This window comes from Oncorhynchus gorbuscha, linkage group LG26 (assembly GCF_021184085.1).
Source record: "Oncorhynchus gorbuscha isolate QuinsamMale2020 ecotype Even-year linkage group LG26, OgorEven_v1.0, whole genome shotgun sequence".
NCBI classification, from domain to species: domain Eukaryota; kingdom Metazoa; phylum Chordata; class Actinopteri; order Salmoniformes; family Salmonidae; genus Oncorhynchus; species Oncorhynchus gorbuscha.
Genome location: NC_060198.1, coordinates 10,188,800 through 10,207,615, shown reverse-complemented (window position 1 = coordinate 10,207,615; position 18,816 = coordinate 10,188,800). Strand labels below are relative to the sequence as shown.

The following is an 18,816-nucleotide window of genomic DNA, read 5'->3' as shown; positions in this document are numbered from 1 at the left end:
GAAAACAGACAGACAGACCTGAAAACAGACAGACAGACCTGAAAACAGACAGACAGACCTGAAAACAGACAGACAGACAGACAGACCTGAAAACAGACAGACAGACAGACAGACAGACCTGAAAAAACAGACAGACAGACAGACCTGAAAACAGACAGACAGACCTGAAAACAGACAGACAGACAGACAGACAGACAGACAGACCTGACAGACAGACAGACAGACCTGAAAACAGACAGACAGACCTGAAAACAGACAGACAGACCTGAAAACAGACAGACAGACCTGAAAACAGACAGACAGACCTGGAAACAGACAGACAGACAGACAGACAGACAGACCTGAAAACAGACAGACAGACAGACCTGAAAACAGACAGACAGACCTGACAGACAGACAGACAGACAGACCTGAAAACAGACAGACAGACCTGACAGACAGACAGACAGACAGACAGACAGACAGACAGACTGAAAACAGACAGACAGACAGACAGACCTGAAAAACAGACAGACAGACCTGAAAACAGACAGACAGACAGACCTGAAACAACAGACAGACAGACCTGAAAAAACAGACAGACAGACAGACCTGAAAACAGAAGACAGACAGACAGACCTGAAAAAACAGACAGACAGACCTGAAAAACAGACAGACAGACAGACAGACAGACCTGAAAACAGACAGACAGACCTGAAAACAGACAGACAGACCTGAAAACAGACAGACAGACCTGAAAACAGACAGACAGACAGACCTGAAAACAGACAGACAGACCTGAAACAGACAGACAGACAGACCTGAAAAGACAGACAGACAGACCTGAAAACAGACAGACAGAAACAGACAGACAGACAGACAGACAGACCTGAGACAGACAGACAGACCTGAAAACAGACAGACAGACAGACAGACAGACAGACAGACAGACCTGAAAACAGACAGACAGACCTGAAAAAGACAGACAGACAGACCTGACAGACAGACAGACCTGAAACAGACAGACAGACAGACAGACAGACCTGAAAACAGACAGACAGACAGACAGACTGAAGACAGACAGACAGAACAGACAGACAGACAGACAGACTGAAACAGACAAACAGACCTGAAAACAGACAGACAGACAGACAAACAGACAGACAGACCTGAAAACAACAGACAGACAGACAGACCTGAAAACAGACAGACAGACAGACAGAACAGACAGACAGACAGACAGACCTGAAGACAGACAGACCTGAAAACAGACAGACAGACAGACAGACCTGAAAAAACAGACAGACAGACCTGAAAACAGACAGACAGACAGACAGACCTGAAAACAGACAGACAGACAGACCTGAAAAAACAGACAGACAGACAGACAGACAGACAGACAGAAAACAGACAGACAGACAGACAGACCTGAAAACAAAGACAGACAGACAGACAGACCTGAAAACAGACAGACAGACAGACCTGAAAACAGACAGACAGACAGACCTGAAAAAACAGACAGACAGACAGACAGACCTGAAAACAAAACAGACAGACAGACAGACCTGAAAACAACAGACAGACAGACAGACAGACCTGAAAACAGACAGACAGACAGACCTGAAAACAGACAGACAGACTGAAACCAGACAGACAGACAGACAGACAGACCTGAAAACAGACAGACAGACCTGAAAGACAGACAGACAGACCTGAAAAAGACAGACAGACAGACCTGACAGAAAAGACAGACAGACAGACAGACTGAAAACAGACAACAGACAGACAGACCTGAAAACAGACAGACAGACCTGAAAAAGACAGACAGACAGACAGACCTGAAAACAGACAGACAGACCTGAAAACAGACAGACAGACAGACCTGAAAAAGACAGACAGACAGACCTGAAAACAGACAGACAGACAGACCTGAAAACAGACAGACAGACAGACAGACCTGAAAACAGACAGACAGACCTGAAAACAGACAGACAGACCTGAAAACAGACAGACAGACCTGAAAACAGACAGACAGACCTGAAAACAACAGACAGACAGACAGACAGACAGACCTGAAAAAACAGACAGACAGACAGACCTGAAAAAACAGACAGACAGACAGACCTGACAGACAGACAGACAGACAGACCTGACAGACAGACAGACAGACCTGAAAACAGACAGACAGAGAAGACAGACAGAGAAAACAGACAGACAGACAGACTGAAAACAGACAGACAGACCTGAAAACAGACAGACAGACAGACCTGAAAACAGACAGACAGACAGACAGACCTGAAAACAGACAGACAGACAGACCTGAAAACAGACAGACAGACAGACCTGAAACAGACAGAGACAGACCTGAAAACAGACAGACAGACCTGAAAACAGACAGACAGACCTGAAAACAGACAGACAGACAGACAGACAGACCTGAAAACAGACAGACAGACCTGAAAAAGACAGACAGACAGACCTGAAAAGACAGACAGACAGACCTGAAAAGACAGACAGACAGACCTGAAAAAGACAGACAGACAGACCTGAAAACAGACAGACAGACAGACAGACCTGAAAACAGACAGACAGACAGACCTGAAAAAGACAGACAGACAGACCTGAAAACAACAGACAGACAGACCTGAAAACAGACAGACAGACCTGAAAACAGACAGACAGACCTGAAAACAGACAGACAGACCTGAAAACAGACAGACAGACCTGAAAACAGACAGACAGACCTGAAAACAGACAGACAGACAGAAAACAGACAGACAGACAGACCTGAAAACAGACAGACAGACAGACCTGAAAACAGACAGACAGACAGACCTGAAAACAGACAGACAGACAGACCTGAAAACAGACAGACAGACAGACAGACAGACAGACCTGAAAACAGACAGACAGACAGACCTGAAAACAGACAGACAGACAGACAGACAGACCTGACAGACAGACCTGACAGACAGACAGACCTGAAAACAGACAGACAGACCTGACAGACAGACAGACCTGAAAACAGACAGACAGACCTGAAAACAGACAGACAGACCTGGAAACAGACAGACAGACCTGAAAACAGACAGACAGACCAGACAGACAGACAGACAGACCTGAAAACAGACAGACAGACAGACTGAACCTGACAGACAGACAGACAGACCAGACAGACAGACCTGAAAACAGACAGACAGACAGACCTGAAAACAGACAGACAGACCTGAAAACAGACAGACAGACAGACAGACCTGAAAACAGACAGACAGACAGACCTGACAGACAGACAGACAGACAGACCTGAAGACAGACAGACAGACCTGAAAACAGACAGACAGACAGACAGACTGAAGACAGACAGACAGACCTGAAAACAGACAGACAGACCTGAAAACAGACAGACAGACCTGAAAACAGACAGACAGACAGACAGACCTGAAAACAGACAGACAGACAGACAGACCTGAAAACAGACAGACAGACAGACCTGAAAACAGACAGACAGACAGACAACAGACCAGACCAGACAGACAGACAGACCTGAAAGACAGACAGACAGACAGACCTGAAAAAACAGACAGACAGACAGACCTGAAAACAGACAGACAGACAGACAGACCAGACAACCAGACAGACAGACAGACCTGAAAACAGACAGACAGACAGACCTGAAAACAGACAACAGACACCTGAAAACAGACAGACAGACCTGAAAACAGACAGACAGACAGAGACAGACAGACAGACAGACCTGAACAGACAGACAGACAGACCTGAAAACAGACAGACAGACAGACAGACCTGAAAACAGACAGACAGACAGACAGACCTGAAAACAGACAGACAGACAGACAGACAGACCTGAAAAACAGACAGACAGACAGACAGACCTGAAGACAGACCTGAAAACAGACAGACAGACAGACCTGAAAACAGACAGACCTGACAGACAGACAGACCTGAAGACAGACAGACCTGAAAACAGACAGACAGACCTGAAAACAGACAGACAGACAGACAGACCAGACAGACAGACAGACAGACAGACCTGAAAAAGAAGACAGACAGACCTGAAAACAGACAGACAGACAGACAGACCAGACAGAAGACAGACAGACCTGAAAACAGACAGACAGACCTGAAAACAGACAGACAGACAGACAGACAGACAGACCTGAACACAGACAGACAGACCTGAAAACAGACAGACAGACAGACAGACCTGAAAACAGACAGACAGACAGACCTGAAAACAGACAGACAGACCTGAAAACAGACAGACAGACAGACCTGAAAACAGACAGACAGAGACCTGAAAAAGACAGACAGACAGACAGACAGACCTGAAAACAGACAGACAGACAGACCTGAAAACAGACAGACAGACAGACCTGACAGACAGACAGACCTGAAGACAGACAGACCTGAAGACAGACAGACCTGAAGACAGACAGACCTGAAGACAGACAGACCTGAACAGACAGACAGACAGACAGACCTGAAAAAAAGACAGACAGACAGACAGACAGACCTGAAAACAGACAGAAGACAGACCTGAAGACAGACAGACAGACAGACCTGAAAACAGACAGACAGACAGACAGACAGACCTGAAGACAGACAGACAGACAGACTGACAGACAGACAGACCTGACAACAGACAGACAGACAGACCTGAAAACAGACAGACAGACAGACAGACCAGACAGACCTGAAAACAGACAGACAGACCTGAACACAGACAGACCTGACAGACAGACAGACCTGAAAACAGACAGACAGACAGACAGACCTGACAGACAGACAGACAGACCTGAAAACAGACAGACAGACAGACAGACCTGAAGACAGACAGACAGACAGACCTGAAGACAGACAGACCTGAAAGACAGACAGACAGACAGACCTGAAGACAGACAGACCTGAAGACAGACAGACCTGAAGACAGACAGACCTGAAACAGACAGACAGACAGACAGACAGACCTGAACACAGACAGACAGACCTGAAAACAGAAGACAGACAGACCTGACAGACAGACAGACCTGACAGACAGACAGACAGACCTGACAGACAGACAGACCTGAAAACAGACAGACAGACAGACCTGAAAACAGACAGACAGACAGACCTGAAAAAGACAGACAGACCTGAAGACAGACAGACCTGAAACAGACAGACAGACAGACCTGAAAACAGACAGACAGACAGACCTGAAAACAGACAGACAGACAGACCTGAAAACAGACAGACAGACCTGAAAACAGACAGACAGACCTGAAAACAGACAGACAGACCTGAAAACAGACAGACAGACCTGAAAACAGACAGACAGACAGACAGACCTGAAAACAGACAGACAGACAGACAGACCTGAAAACAGACAGAGACAGACAGACCTGAAAACAGACAGACCTGAAGACAGACAGACAGACAGACAGACCTGAAAACAGACAGACAGACCTGAAAACAGACAGACAGACAGACAGACCTGAAAACAGACAGACAGACCTGAAAACAGAAGAGACAGACCTGAAGACAGACAGACCTGAAGACAGACAGACCTGAAGACAGACAGACCTGAAAACAGACAGACCTGAAGACAGACAGACTGAAGACAGACAGACCTGAAGACAGACAGACCTGAAGACAGACAGACCTGAAGACAGACAGACCTGAAAACAGACAGACAGACAGACCTGAAAAACAGACAGACAGACCTGAAGACAGACAGACCTGAACAACAGAAGACAGACAGACCTGAAAACAGACAGACCAGACAGACAGACCTGAAGACAGACAGACAGACAGACAGACCTGAAAACAGAAGACAGACAGACAGACAGACAGACAGACCTGAAAACAGACAGACAGACAGACAGACAGACCTGAAAACAGACAGACAGACAGACAGACAGACCTGAAAACAGACAGACAGACAGACCTGAAAACAGACAGACAGACAGACCTGACAGACAGACAGACAGACAGACAGACAGACAGACAGACAGACCTGACAACAGACAGACAGACAGACAGACCTGAAAACAGACAACAGACAGACAGACAGACCTGAAAGACAGACAGACAGACAGACCTGAAGACAGACAGACAGACAGACCTGAAAACAGACAACAGACAGACAGACAGACAGACAGACAGACCTGAAAACAGACAGACAGACAGACAGACCTGAAACAGACAGACAGACAGACAGACAGACCTGAAAACAGACAGACAGACCAGAACAGACAGACAGACCAGACAGACAGACAGACCTGAAAACAGACAGACAGACAGACAGACCTGAAAACAACAACAGACAGACAGAGAAAAAACAGACAGACAGACAGACCAGACAGACAGACAGACAGACAGACAGACAGACCTGAAAACAGACAGACAGACAGACAGACAGACAGACCTGAAAACAGACAGACAGACAGACAGACCTGAAAACAGACAGACAGACAGACCTGAAAACTGACAACAACAGACAGACAGACAGACAGACCTGAAAACAGACAGAGACAGACAGACAGACCTGAAAACAGACAGACAGACAAAACAGACAGACAGACAGACAGACAGACAGACAGACAAACAGACCAGACAGACAGACAGACCTGAAAACAGACAGACAGACAGACAGACCTGACAGACAGACAGACAGACAGACAGACAGACCTGAAAAAGAAACAGACAGACAGACCTGACAGACAGACAGACAGACCTGAAAACAGACAGACAGACAGACAGACAGACAGACAGACCTGAAAAAGACAGACAGACAGACTGAAAACAGACAGACAGACAGACCTGAAAACAGACAGACAGACAGACAGACAGACAGACAGACAGACCTGAAAACAGACAGACAGACAGACCTGAAAACAGACAAGACAGACAGACAGACCTGAAAACAGACAGACAGACAGACCTGAAAACAGACAGACAGACAGACCTGAAAAACAGACAGACTGAAAACAGACAGACAGACCTGAAAACAGACAGACAGACCTGAAAACAGACAGACCTGAAAACAGACAGACAGAGACAGACAGACTGACAGACAGACAGACCAGACAGACAGACAGACCTGAAAACAGACAGACAGACAGACAGACCTGAAAACAGACAGACAGACAGACAGACAGAACAGACCAGACAGACAGACCTGAAAACAGACAGACAGACAGACAGACAGACCTGAACAGACAGACAGACAGACAGACAGACAGACCTGAAAACAGACAGACTGAAAACAGACAGACAGACAGACCTGAAAACAACAGACAGACAGAGACAGACCTGAAAACAGACAGACAGACAGACCTGAAAACAGACAGACAGACCTGAAAACAGACAGACAGACAGACAGACCTGAAAAAACAGACAGACAGACAGACCTGAAAACAGACAGACAGACAGACCTGAAAACAGACAGACAGACAGACCTGAAAACAGACAGACAGACAGAAGACAGAGACAGACAGACAGACCTGAAAACAGACAGACAGACCTGACAAACAGACAGACAGACAGACCAGAAACTGACAAGACAGACAGACAGACCTGAAAACAGACAGACCTGAAAACAGACAGACCTGAAAACAGACAGACCTGAAAACAGACAGACAGACCTGAAAACAGACAGACCTGAAAACAGACAGACAGACAGACCTGAAAACAGACAGACAGACAGACCTGAAAACAGACAGACAGACAGACCTGAAAAAACAGACAGACAGACAGACCTGACAAACAGACAGACAGACAGAGACAGACAGACCTGAAAACAGACAGACAGACCTGACAGACAGACCTGAAGACAGACAGACCTGACAGACAGACAGACCTGAAAACAGACAGACAGACAGACAGACCTGAAAACAGACAGACCTGAAAACAGACAGACAGACCTGAAAACAGACAGACACCTGACAGACAGACAGACAGACCTGAACAACAGACAGACAGACAGACAGACCTGAAAACAGACAGACAGAGACCTGAAGACAGACAGACTGAAGACAACAGACAGACAGACCTGAGACAGACAGACAGACAGACCTGAAGACAGACAGACAGACAGACACAGACAGACAGACAGACCTGAAAACAGACAGACAGACAGACCTGAAAAAAAGACAGACAGACTGAAAACAGACAGACCTGAAAACAGACAGACAGACAGACCAAAACAGACAGACAGACAGACCTGACAGACAGACAGACAGACAGACAGACCTGAAAACAGACAGACCTGAAGACAGACAGACCTGAACAACAGACAGACAGACAGACCTGAAAAAACAGACAGACAGACAGACCTGAAAACAGACAGACAGACAGACCAGACAGACCTGAAAAAACAGACAGACAGACACCTGACAGACAGACAGACCTGAAAACAGACAGACAGACAGACAGACAGACAGACAGACCTGACAGACAGACAGACAGACAGACAGACAGACCTGAGACAACAGACAGACAGACAGACCTGAAAACAGACAGACAGACAGACCTGAAAAAGACAGACAGACCTGAAGACAGACAGACCTGAAAACAGACAGACAGACCTGAAAACAGACAGACAGACAGACCTGAAAACAGACAGACAGACAGACCTGAAAACAGACAGACAGACAGACCTGAAGACAGACAGACAGACAGACAGACCTGAAAACAGACAGACAGACAGACCTGAAAACAGACAGACAGACAGACCTGACAGACAGACAACAGACAGACCTGAAAACAGACAGACAGACAGACAGACCTGAAGACACAGACAGACAGACAGACCTGAAAACAGACAGACAGACAGACAGACCTGAAAACAGACAGACAGACAGACAGACAGACAGACCTGAAAACAGACAGACCAGACAGACAGACAGACCTGAAAACAGACAGACAGACAGACCTGAAAACAGACAGACAGACCTGAAAACAGACAGACAGACAGACAGACCTGAAAACAGACAGACAGAGACAGACAGACCTGAAAACAGACAGACAGACAGACAGACCTGAAAACAGACAGACAGACAGACAGACCTGAAAACAGACAGACAGACAGACAGACCTGAAAACAAAACAGACAGACAGACAGACCTGAAAACAGAAAGACCAGACAGACAGACAGACCTGAAAACAGACAGACAGACAGACCTGAAAACAGACAGACAGACAGACCTGAAAACAGACAGACAGACAGACAGACCTGAAAACAGACAGACAGACAGACCTGAAAACAGACAGACAGACAGACCTGAAGACAGACAGACAGACAGACAGACCTGAAAACAGACAGACAGACAGACAGACCTGAAAACAGACAGACAGACAGACAGACCTGAAAACAGACAGACAGACAGACCTGAAACAGACAGACAGACAGACAGACCTGAAAACAGACAGACAGACCTGAAAACAGACAGACAGACCTGAAAACAGACAGACAGACAGACCTGAAAACAGACAGACAGACAGACCTGACAGACAGACAGACCTGAAAAAACAGACAGACAGACAGACCTGAAAAAGACAGACAGACAGACAGACAGACAGACAGACAGACCTGAAAACAGACAGACAGACAGACCTGAAAACAGACAGACAGACCTGAAAACAAACAGACAGACAGACAGACCTGAAAACAGACAGACAGACAGACCTGAAAACAGACAGACAGACAGACCTGAAAACAGACAGACAGACAGACCTGAAAACAGACAGACAGACAGACAGACCTGAAAACAGACAGACAGACAGACAGACCTGAAAACAGACAGACAGACAGACAGACAGACAGACAGACAGACAGACAGACAGACAGACAGACCAGACAGAACAGACAGACAGACAGACAGACCTGAAAAAAGACAGAAACAGACAGACAGACCTGAAAAAACAGACAGACAGACCTGACAGACAGACAGACCTGAAAAAACAGACAGACAGACAGACAGACCTGAAAACAGAAAACAGACAGACAGACAGACAGACCTGAAAACAGACAGACACAGACAGACAGACAGACAGACAGACCTGAAAACAGACAGACACAGACAGACCTGAAAACAGAGACAGACAGACAGACAGACCTGAAAAAACAGACAGACAGACAGACAGACCTGAAAACAGACAGACAGACAGACAGACCTGAAAACAGACAGACAGACAGACAGACCTGAAAACAGACAGACAGACAGACACAGACAGACAGACAGACAGACAGACCTGAAAACAGACAGACACACAGACAGACAGATCGACATGCACACAAATCAAATAAAATGTTATTGGTCTCATACACATAGTTAGCAGATGTTATTGCCAGTGTAGCAAAATGCTTGTGCTTCTAGTTCTGACAGTGCAGTAATATTGAACAATTCCACAACTAATACACACAAATCTAACATGAATATATGCATATAAATATATGGATGAGCGATGATCGAGCAGCCCAGGCAAGATGCAATAGATTGTATAAAATACATTCTATACATATGAGATGAGTCATGCAAGATATGTAAACATTATTAAGTGGCATTATTAAACTGACTAGTGATCCAGGCTTTTTTATGGCGATTTTGGAGCAGTGGCTTCTTCCTTGCTGAGCGGCCTTCCAGGTTATGTAGATTATAGGACTTGTTTTTACTGTGGATATAGATACTTTTGTACCCATTTCCTCCAGTATCTTCACAAGGTCCTTTGCTGCTGTTCTGGGATTGATTTGCACTTTTCACACCAAAGTACGTTCATCTAGGAGACAGAACGCGTCTCCTTCCTGAGCGGTATGACTGCTGTGTGGTCCAATAGTGTTTATACTTGCGTACTATTGTTTGTACAGATGAACATGGTACCTTCAGGCATTTGGAAATTGCTCCCAAGGATGAACCAGACTTGTGGAGGTCTACAATTTTTTTTTCTGAAGTCTTGGCTGATTTCTTTTGATTTTCCCATGTCAAGCAAAGAGGCACTGAGTTTGAAGGTAGGCCTTGGAATACATCCACAGGTACACCTCCAATTGACTCAAATGATGTCAATTAGGATATCAGAAGCTTCTAAAGCCAGGACATAATTTCCTTGAATTTTCTGACCCACTGGAATTGTAATACAGTGAGTCTGTAAACAATTGTTGGAAAAATGACTTGTGTCATGCACAAAGTAGATGTCCTAACCGACTTGCCAAAACTCTAGGTTGTTAAAGTGGCCAATGATTTCAAGTCTATGAAGTAGAGGTCGACCGATTAATCGGAATGGCCGATTTAATTAGGGCAGATTTCAAGTTTTCATAACAATCGAAAATCGGTATTTGTGGGCGCCGATGTGCCGATTTTAAAAAATGAAATAAAATAATATTTAAAAAAAATATATATATATATATATACCTTTATATATATATATATATATATATACTAGGTTTTGGGCGCCGACGTGCTGATTTAAAAATATATATAAAAAATAAAAAAATTATACTTTTTTATTTAACTAGGCAAGTCAGTTAAGAACACATTCTTATTTTCAATGACGGTCTAGGAATGGTGGGTTAACTGCCTCGTACAGGGGCAGAACGACAGATTTTCACCTTGTCAGCTCGGGAGATACATTCTTGCAACCTTACAGTTAACTAGTCCAATGCAATAACGACCTGCCTCTCTCGTTGCACTCCACAAGAAGACTGCCTGTTACGTGAATGCAGTAAGCCAAGGTCATTTGCTAGCTAGTATTAAACTTATCTTATAAAAAACAATCATAATTACTAGTTAACTACACATGGTTGATGATATTACAAGATATTATCTAGCATGTCCTGCGTTGCATAAAATCTGGCTGAGCATACAAGTATCTAAGTATCTGCCTGAGTGGTGGTAGGCAGAAGCAGGCGCGTAAACATTAATTCAAACAGCACTTTAGTGCGTTTTGCCAGCAGCTCTTCGTTGTGCGTCAAGCATTGCGCTGTTTATGATGTCAAGCCTATCAACTCCCGAGATGAGGCTGGTGTAACCGAAGTGAAATGGCTAGCTAGTTAGCGCGCGCTAATAGAGTTTCGAACATCACTCGCTCTGAGCCTTCTAGTCGTTGTTCCCCTTGCTCTGCATGGGTAACGCTGCTTCGATGGTGGCTTTTTCGAGCCCAGGTAGGAGCGAGGAGAGGGACGGAAGCTATACTGTTACACTGGCAATACTAAAGTGCCTATAAGAACATCCAATAGTCAAAGATTAATGAAATACAAATGGTATAAAGGGAAATAGTCCTATAATTCCTATAATAACTACAACCTAAAACTTCTTACCTGGGAATAGTGAAGACTCATGTTAAAAGGAACCACCAACTTTCATATGTTCTCATGTTCTGAGCAAGGAACTGAAACTTTAGCTTTCTTACATGGCACATATTGCACTTTTACTTTCTTCTCCAACACTTTGTTTTTGCATTATTTAAACCAAATTGAACATGTTTCATTTTTTACTTGAGGCTAAATTGATTTTATTGATGTATTATATTAAGTTAAAATAAGTGTTAATTCAGTATTGTTGTAATTGTCATTATTACAAATAAACCAAATAAAAATCGGCCAATTAATCGGTATCGGCTTTTTTGGTCCTCCAATAATCGGTATCGGCTCCGCCCCAACTGCAAGGCTCTCCAGAGGGTTGTGAGATTTGCACAACGTATCACTGGGGCCAAACTATTTGCCCTCCGGGACACCTACACCACAGAGGTGGCCTAAAAGATCATCAAGGCCACAACCACCCGAGCCACTGCCTGTTCACCCCGCCATCATCCAGAAGGCGAGGTCAAAACAGGTGCATCAAAGCGGGGACTAAGAGGCTGAACAACAGCTTCTATCTCAAGGCCACCAGACTGTTAAACAGCCATCGCTAACATTGAGTGGTTGCTGCTGTCGTGTCTTTGGCTATGCCGGATTAAGTGATATGACATGCTATTTTTTAAAATAATTTCTCTGTAATTACTATTACCTGATTGAGATAATCATGTAAAGGTAATTAACTTGAGTCGGGCACCACAAAATAATATGTATAGAGCTGTTATCTTCTGAATAAACTCTTAAAGACCTAGTAATATTTTACATCAATATTAATCGTCATCTTAATTCAGTCTCATCTGAAAGTTGTAAATTCTTGGTTATCTGCACGAACCCTGGCTAACTATTTGAATCAGCAATACATAATTGGGTTTCATTATTTACTTACTAAATACCTAACTAATCACACAGAATTACACATACACATAATTAAATCATAACTTGATTACAAATTACGTCATAAAGGAAAACGTCCCTAGCGGGCGGAACAGAAATGACGCTTGTTACACAAAGGAAAAGTTCTGGGTTTGAGTGAAAGAGCGGGAAGACTGAGGGACACAGGGAGACGCTGTGCTATCGTAAATACAGTACCTTATGTATTCTAAATTACCGCCAATTTGGAAAGGGAAATGCAATAAATATTTACTCTGAACTGTGCTTCGGTAGGTTGGTGGTAGATGGAAGGCCGTGTTGCCAAACCGAGTCCTTTGAAGAATGTCTCTGGTGGTCAATTGGATACGTTGTAGTAACGTCATTGGGTGATAGATGGGATACTCTGTTCCTTCCTAACCCTTGTTTGCATCTGCTGTTGCTAACTTAACAGCTAGGAGGTATCACTTCTGTAGTGAATAAGAGTTAAAGTTCATACCATTCGCAACCAAAGCGCACGCTGATGTTGGCTTCGTTCTGTAGTTATTATCTGAACCATTCTGACATCGGACCGTTGTCCTACATCCTCGGAACAGGAGGTTACATTGTCGTTAAGGGCTTATATAGGAAGGGAGATGAGGGCGTGTTTGAAAAGTTTTATAGCCCATGTCCCTTCACAGGGGCGGGCCACTGATTGAGCAGAGCCCTATCTTATGAAAACCCAAATCTCACATTTTAGAAGCTAAAATCACATTTCATCCCATCATGAATAATTTAATATTCAAACATTTAAATTGAACAACAAATCCATGTGAATCCGATAACTCTGATGTGTAGACTTTCCACTGTAGAGTTTATGTCATCATATCATTGATGAGAATGTCTCAGATGACAACCGAAGTGACATCATATTCATTAAGTACCACCGCATATGGTCGGATTACCAGAATATTGTTAATTTCCCCCGACCTTCTGATGTTCCCCGAATCTCTTTTGTTAACCAAGGGTTTTGCAAATGTAACCTCAGTAGGGTAGAGAGAGGAAAAAGGGGGAAAGAGAAATTTATGACTGTCATAAACCTACCCCCCAGGCCAACGTCATGACACCGCTGACATACTGACTCATCTCTAGCCACTTTAATAATAAATAAATGGATGTATTAAATGTATCACTAGCCACTTTAAACAATGACACTTTATATAATGTTTACATACCCTACATTACTCATCTAATATATATATACTGTACTCCATACCATCTACTGCATCTCTCCTATGCTGTTCGGCCATCGCTCATTCTTATATTTTTATGTACATATTCTTATTCATTCCTTTACACTTGTGTGTGTGTATAAGGTAGTTGATGTGAAATTGTTAGGTTAGATTACTTGTTAGATATTACTGCATGGTCAGAACTAGAAGCACGAGCATTTCGCTACACTCGCATTAACATCTGCTAACCATGTGTATGTGACAAATAAGATTTGATTTGACACGAGAGATGTACTACTGTGTCAAATGCACAAAGTGTATCTAAACTATTGAAGTCTGAATGGACCCCCAAGACAGTTTCTTACAGTGTATGACAATTTCCATTCACTCCTCTGTTTCCCTGTGCCCAGGTTGACCACCTACCTGGATGTCCAGCGCTGCCTGGAGTACCTGGGTTACCTTGGTTACTCCATCATCTCTGAGCAGGAGTCCCAGGCAGTGGCCATCACAGGTGGGAGAACAGCCCGTTGTCATGGCAACTGAGACGCCCACTAGATTAGATATGAGCAGAGACCTACAGATATGGCCCTGAATGTGGGACAGTATATATTACGGTGCAATCGCTCTGTTATTACTGCGCCTGCGCAGGACTCTCGTTGTAGGTGAACCTGGCCTGAGTGCAATGGCAGCCACGTATTGTAGTAATACGGTCGAGTAAACGTTGTTCGACTGGGACCTTGTATTTGAGTTAACCCTTATAGAAGATGACCTCTACCAAAGTTAGCGGTGACCTCTAGTCTACAGCCAACCTGGAAACATTGTGCGTTAGAACTTCGTGTTGTATTGACTTCTATCTAGAGAGGAGGGACGAAGTCACTCTTACTGAAACCACATTCTGCACAGGACTAAAGACATCCACAGCATATAAAGCATTCATTCATATACGTTCATTTGCTGTGGAAACTCAACAGTATGTGTGTGTGTCCTCTCCGCTCTACAGTGACGAGGGACAAGAAGATTGACCTGCAGAAGAAGCAGACCCAGCGCAGTGTGTTCCGCTGTAACGTCTTCGGGGACAGCGGCAGTGGCAAGAGCGGCTTCCTGCAAGCCTTCCTCGGGAGAAACCTCACGGTCAGTGTCAACATGTCATTCATTCCCTCGCCTTCCTCGGGAGAAACCTCACGGTCAGTGTCAACATGTCATTCATTCCCTCGCCTTCCTCGGGAGAAACCTCACGGTCAGTGTCAACATTCATTCATTCCCTCGCCTTCCTCGGGAGAAACCTCACGGTCAGTGTCAACATGTCATTCATTCCCTCTCCTTCCTCGGGAGAAACCTCACGGTCAGTGTCAACATGTCATTCATTCCCTCTCCTTCCTCGGGAGAAACCTCACAGTCAGTGTCAACATGTCATTCATTCCCTCTCCTTCCTCGGGAGAAACCTCACGGTCAGTGTCAACATGTCATTCATTCCCTCGCCTTCCTCGGGAGAAACCTCACGGTCAGTGTCAACATTACATTCATTCCCTCAAAGACTTAAGTTGTAAGTCGGTGGCAAGGGACACGTCCCTGGATGGAAGAAACATTTGAACAACTCCACGCCACTCCAAATACTTCAGTCTACTGCCTGTTTAAAACCTTTTGGAATTCCTCTTGGTGTTGGTTAACTCTTTGTGTTTTGAAGTTTTTCTTTTTTCCCCCCTCACTTTTTTTCTCTCAGCGTCAAAACACTGTTAGCGAAGAGCACATGTCCTACTATGCTATCAGCACTGCATATGTGTATGGTCAGGAGAAATACCTACTGGTGAGTCGTCTGTTTTGCCTTGCTCTTAATCGAATTAGATGGTGTTTATTTGTCCACAGCTTTTCAGCCTAAACGTTGTGTGCGTGTGTGTGTCTGTGTGTGTGTGTTCATTAACTTCTTCCGTTTGGTTTCCTCTCCCTCAGCTCCACGAGGTCTTCCCGGACTTTGACGTCCTCTCGGACACTGACCTGGCTTGTGACATTGTGTGTCTGGTGTACGACGCCAGCAACCCCCACTCCTTCGAGTACTGCGCCAGAGTCTTCAAGGTATGTGCCGTTCACAACCAATACCCTGTTTGTCTATTTAGTAGTTCAAGATGGCTACCCAATACTATTCTAATCTACCACTGAATTCAAGTTTATGTTTCTAAAGCGGAAACCATCTTATTGCCAAATTGTTACCAATATGTGCTTCTCTGTAGCGTTTAGAACTTTTCATGGTCTTCAAAAAAGTATATTGCTGAATGGAAAACGACAAGTGTCCAATAACAATGTCCCTCTTCCTTTTGCAGCAGTACTTCATGGACACCAAGACGCCGTGCATGATGATCGCTGCCAAGTCGGACCTCCAGGAGGCCAAGCAGCTCTACGCCCTCACCCCTCTGGAGTTCTGTAGGAAGCACAAGATGCCCCCTCCGCAGGCCTTCACCTGCAACACGGCAGACGCACCCTGCAAAGACATCTACACCAAACTCACCACCATGGCCATGCACCCGTGAGTAGTGGGGGCACTCTGTTGTGTTAGGCCCCATGTTGAGCCTTGTAAAATCCCTCGCTCAAACCCTAAAGCTCTACCGTAAGCCCTTAAACCCTCTCCACAATCCCCCCCCAAAAAATCCCTAAATCCTTTCAAATATTTTAAGACCCCATCTCATGCTGTAAAACCCATTGCCCCAAAACCCCACCTCAAGCTCCAAAACTACCCCTAAGCTGTTAAGTTCTACCTCATCCCTCACTTCTCAAATTGGTGCCACTTCACATTTGAAATATAGAGACTCTGAACTCTTGGGGTGAACAGTGTCCACTATCTTGGTTAGACATGGTGGTTAATATTTGCCATTAGCTGCTACTGTGTGTTTACTGCCCTTCTCCCACTACTCTCTCTGTCAGGCTGTTGTCCACACTGATCACCTCTCTGTCACGGTGGACTGGACTCATCTGAACTGTACTCCTCAGAACTGTAGCCAACACATGGGGGACAGCATCAACGTATCACATACTTAATCTAGTGCATTTTGATTGAATATATAGACCTCTAACTCTGTGGTGGCGTAAGGACATTTAACAATGTTGAAAATGATCCAAAGTGGCTATTTGGAGATTACGAACCCCAACAGTGTGAGGTGAAGATTACAATGGATCAGACTTGTGGTCATGCTCTCCCGTTTGTTTAATTAGACAATTATCATCCTCTCTTCCTGGGTGGGTGCTCTTGGTTTTTAACCCCATAAGGGATAAGCTCTATGGACCAAAGAGCTCAAACCTTCTGGTGGCACCGGTCTTTGTTCTAACGCTCTCGTCATCTTCTTTGTGCCTGTGTGTGTGTGTGTGTGTGTGTGTGTGTGTGTGTGTGTGTGTGTGTGTGTGTGTGTGTGTGTGTGTGTGTGTGTGTGTGTGTGTGGGTGGGTGCACCTCTGTCTCTCTCCTTAGTCACGCTCGGCTGCGCTGTATGTGTACCTGTAACAGGTGCACCTTCTGCCACCTGCAGAACTTCATCAACTCAGAGCTGGTGCAGACGGTGAAGGCCAAGCTCTACACCGCTATTCTCAGCAGGTCCTTACTCTTTCAGAGACCTTCCAACTCTTCTGTTTCACAATCCTCCTTTATGTTATTCCTCCTCTTCTTCTTCGCTTTTACGTTATTCCTCCTCTTCTTCGCTTGCCGTTTCATTTTTTGTATCTCTCTCGCCTTCACACTCTTCTGTTTAACAATCCTCTTCATATTTACACTTCTTCATTTGCTGTTCGTCGCCTCAGTTTTGACCCTGTTTGGGCGTTTTTCTCGTGGATTTTGTGCTGTGGGTTGTCATAAACCACTGTTTGTTTTCCTGTAAATCATCATGACGGCTCGCTCTTATTCTTTTTGCCTCATCCCAACGTTCCCCGATTCTGAGTCCCTTAAGTCCTCTCTGTCACTTGTTTTACCCTCTTGTTCTGTTCCAACCTTGTTCGTTATGTTCCTCTGCGTTAATGAATAATGCATATGTGGTCTACATAATGCGCATTTCTAGTGTCTCAGCTGTTCATCCTGTTGGACGCTCATCTTTTGGCATCTTTAGTTGTGATTAGTACATAGGACTGTACGGAGGATCAAAGTCACGCTGTTTTGAGTGAACTCCTACATACAGTGCATTCGAAAAGCATTTCAGACCCCTTGACTTTTCCACGTTTTTTAAAATGTTACAGCCTTATTCTAAAATGTATTAAATTGATGAGGGGAAAAAAACAATCTACACACAATAGATTTAACATTTTTGCAAATGTTAAAAAAATATCAACCTGAAATATCACATTTACATAAATATTCAGGCCTTTTTACTCAGTATTTTGTTGAAACACCTTTGGCAGCGATTACAGCCTTGAGTCTTCTTGGGTATGAAGCTACAAG

At 44.6% G+C, this 18,816-nt stretch overlaps 1 protein-coding gene across 3 annotated transcripts in view; it reads left to right on the top strand.

Annotated features, from left to right (window-relative positions):
- Window positions 1–18,816, top strand: part of LOC124015134 (mitochondrial Rho GTPase 1-A-like) — a 55,172-nt gene that overhangs the window by 31,235 nt on the left and 5,121 nt on the right. Inside the window, exons 14-19 of one of the 3 annotated variants that reach the window (XM_046330096.1) lie at window positions 14,817–14,917; window positions 15,407–15,537; window positions 16,127–16,210; window positions 16,354–16,476; window positions 16,722–16,924; window positions 17,896–17,982. In XM_046330096.1, coding sequence (XP_046186052.1) covers window positions 14,817–14,917; window positions 15,407–15,537; window positions 16,127–16,210; window positions 16,354–16,476; window positions 16,722–16,924; window positions 17,896–17,982 — 729 coding nt within the window. Of the gene's footprint in view, window positions 1–14,816; window positions 14,918–15,406; window positions 15,538–16,126; window positions 16,211–16,353; window positions 16,477–16,721; window positions 16,925–17,859; window positions 17,983–18,816 lie in introns of all 3 variants that reach the window. The other 2 variants (XM_046330095.1, XM_046330097.1) reach the window with 2 other exon arrangements.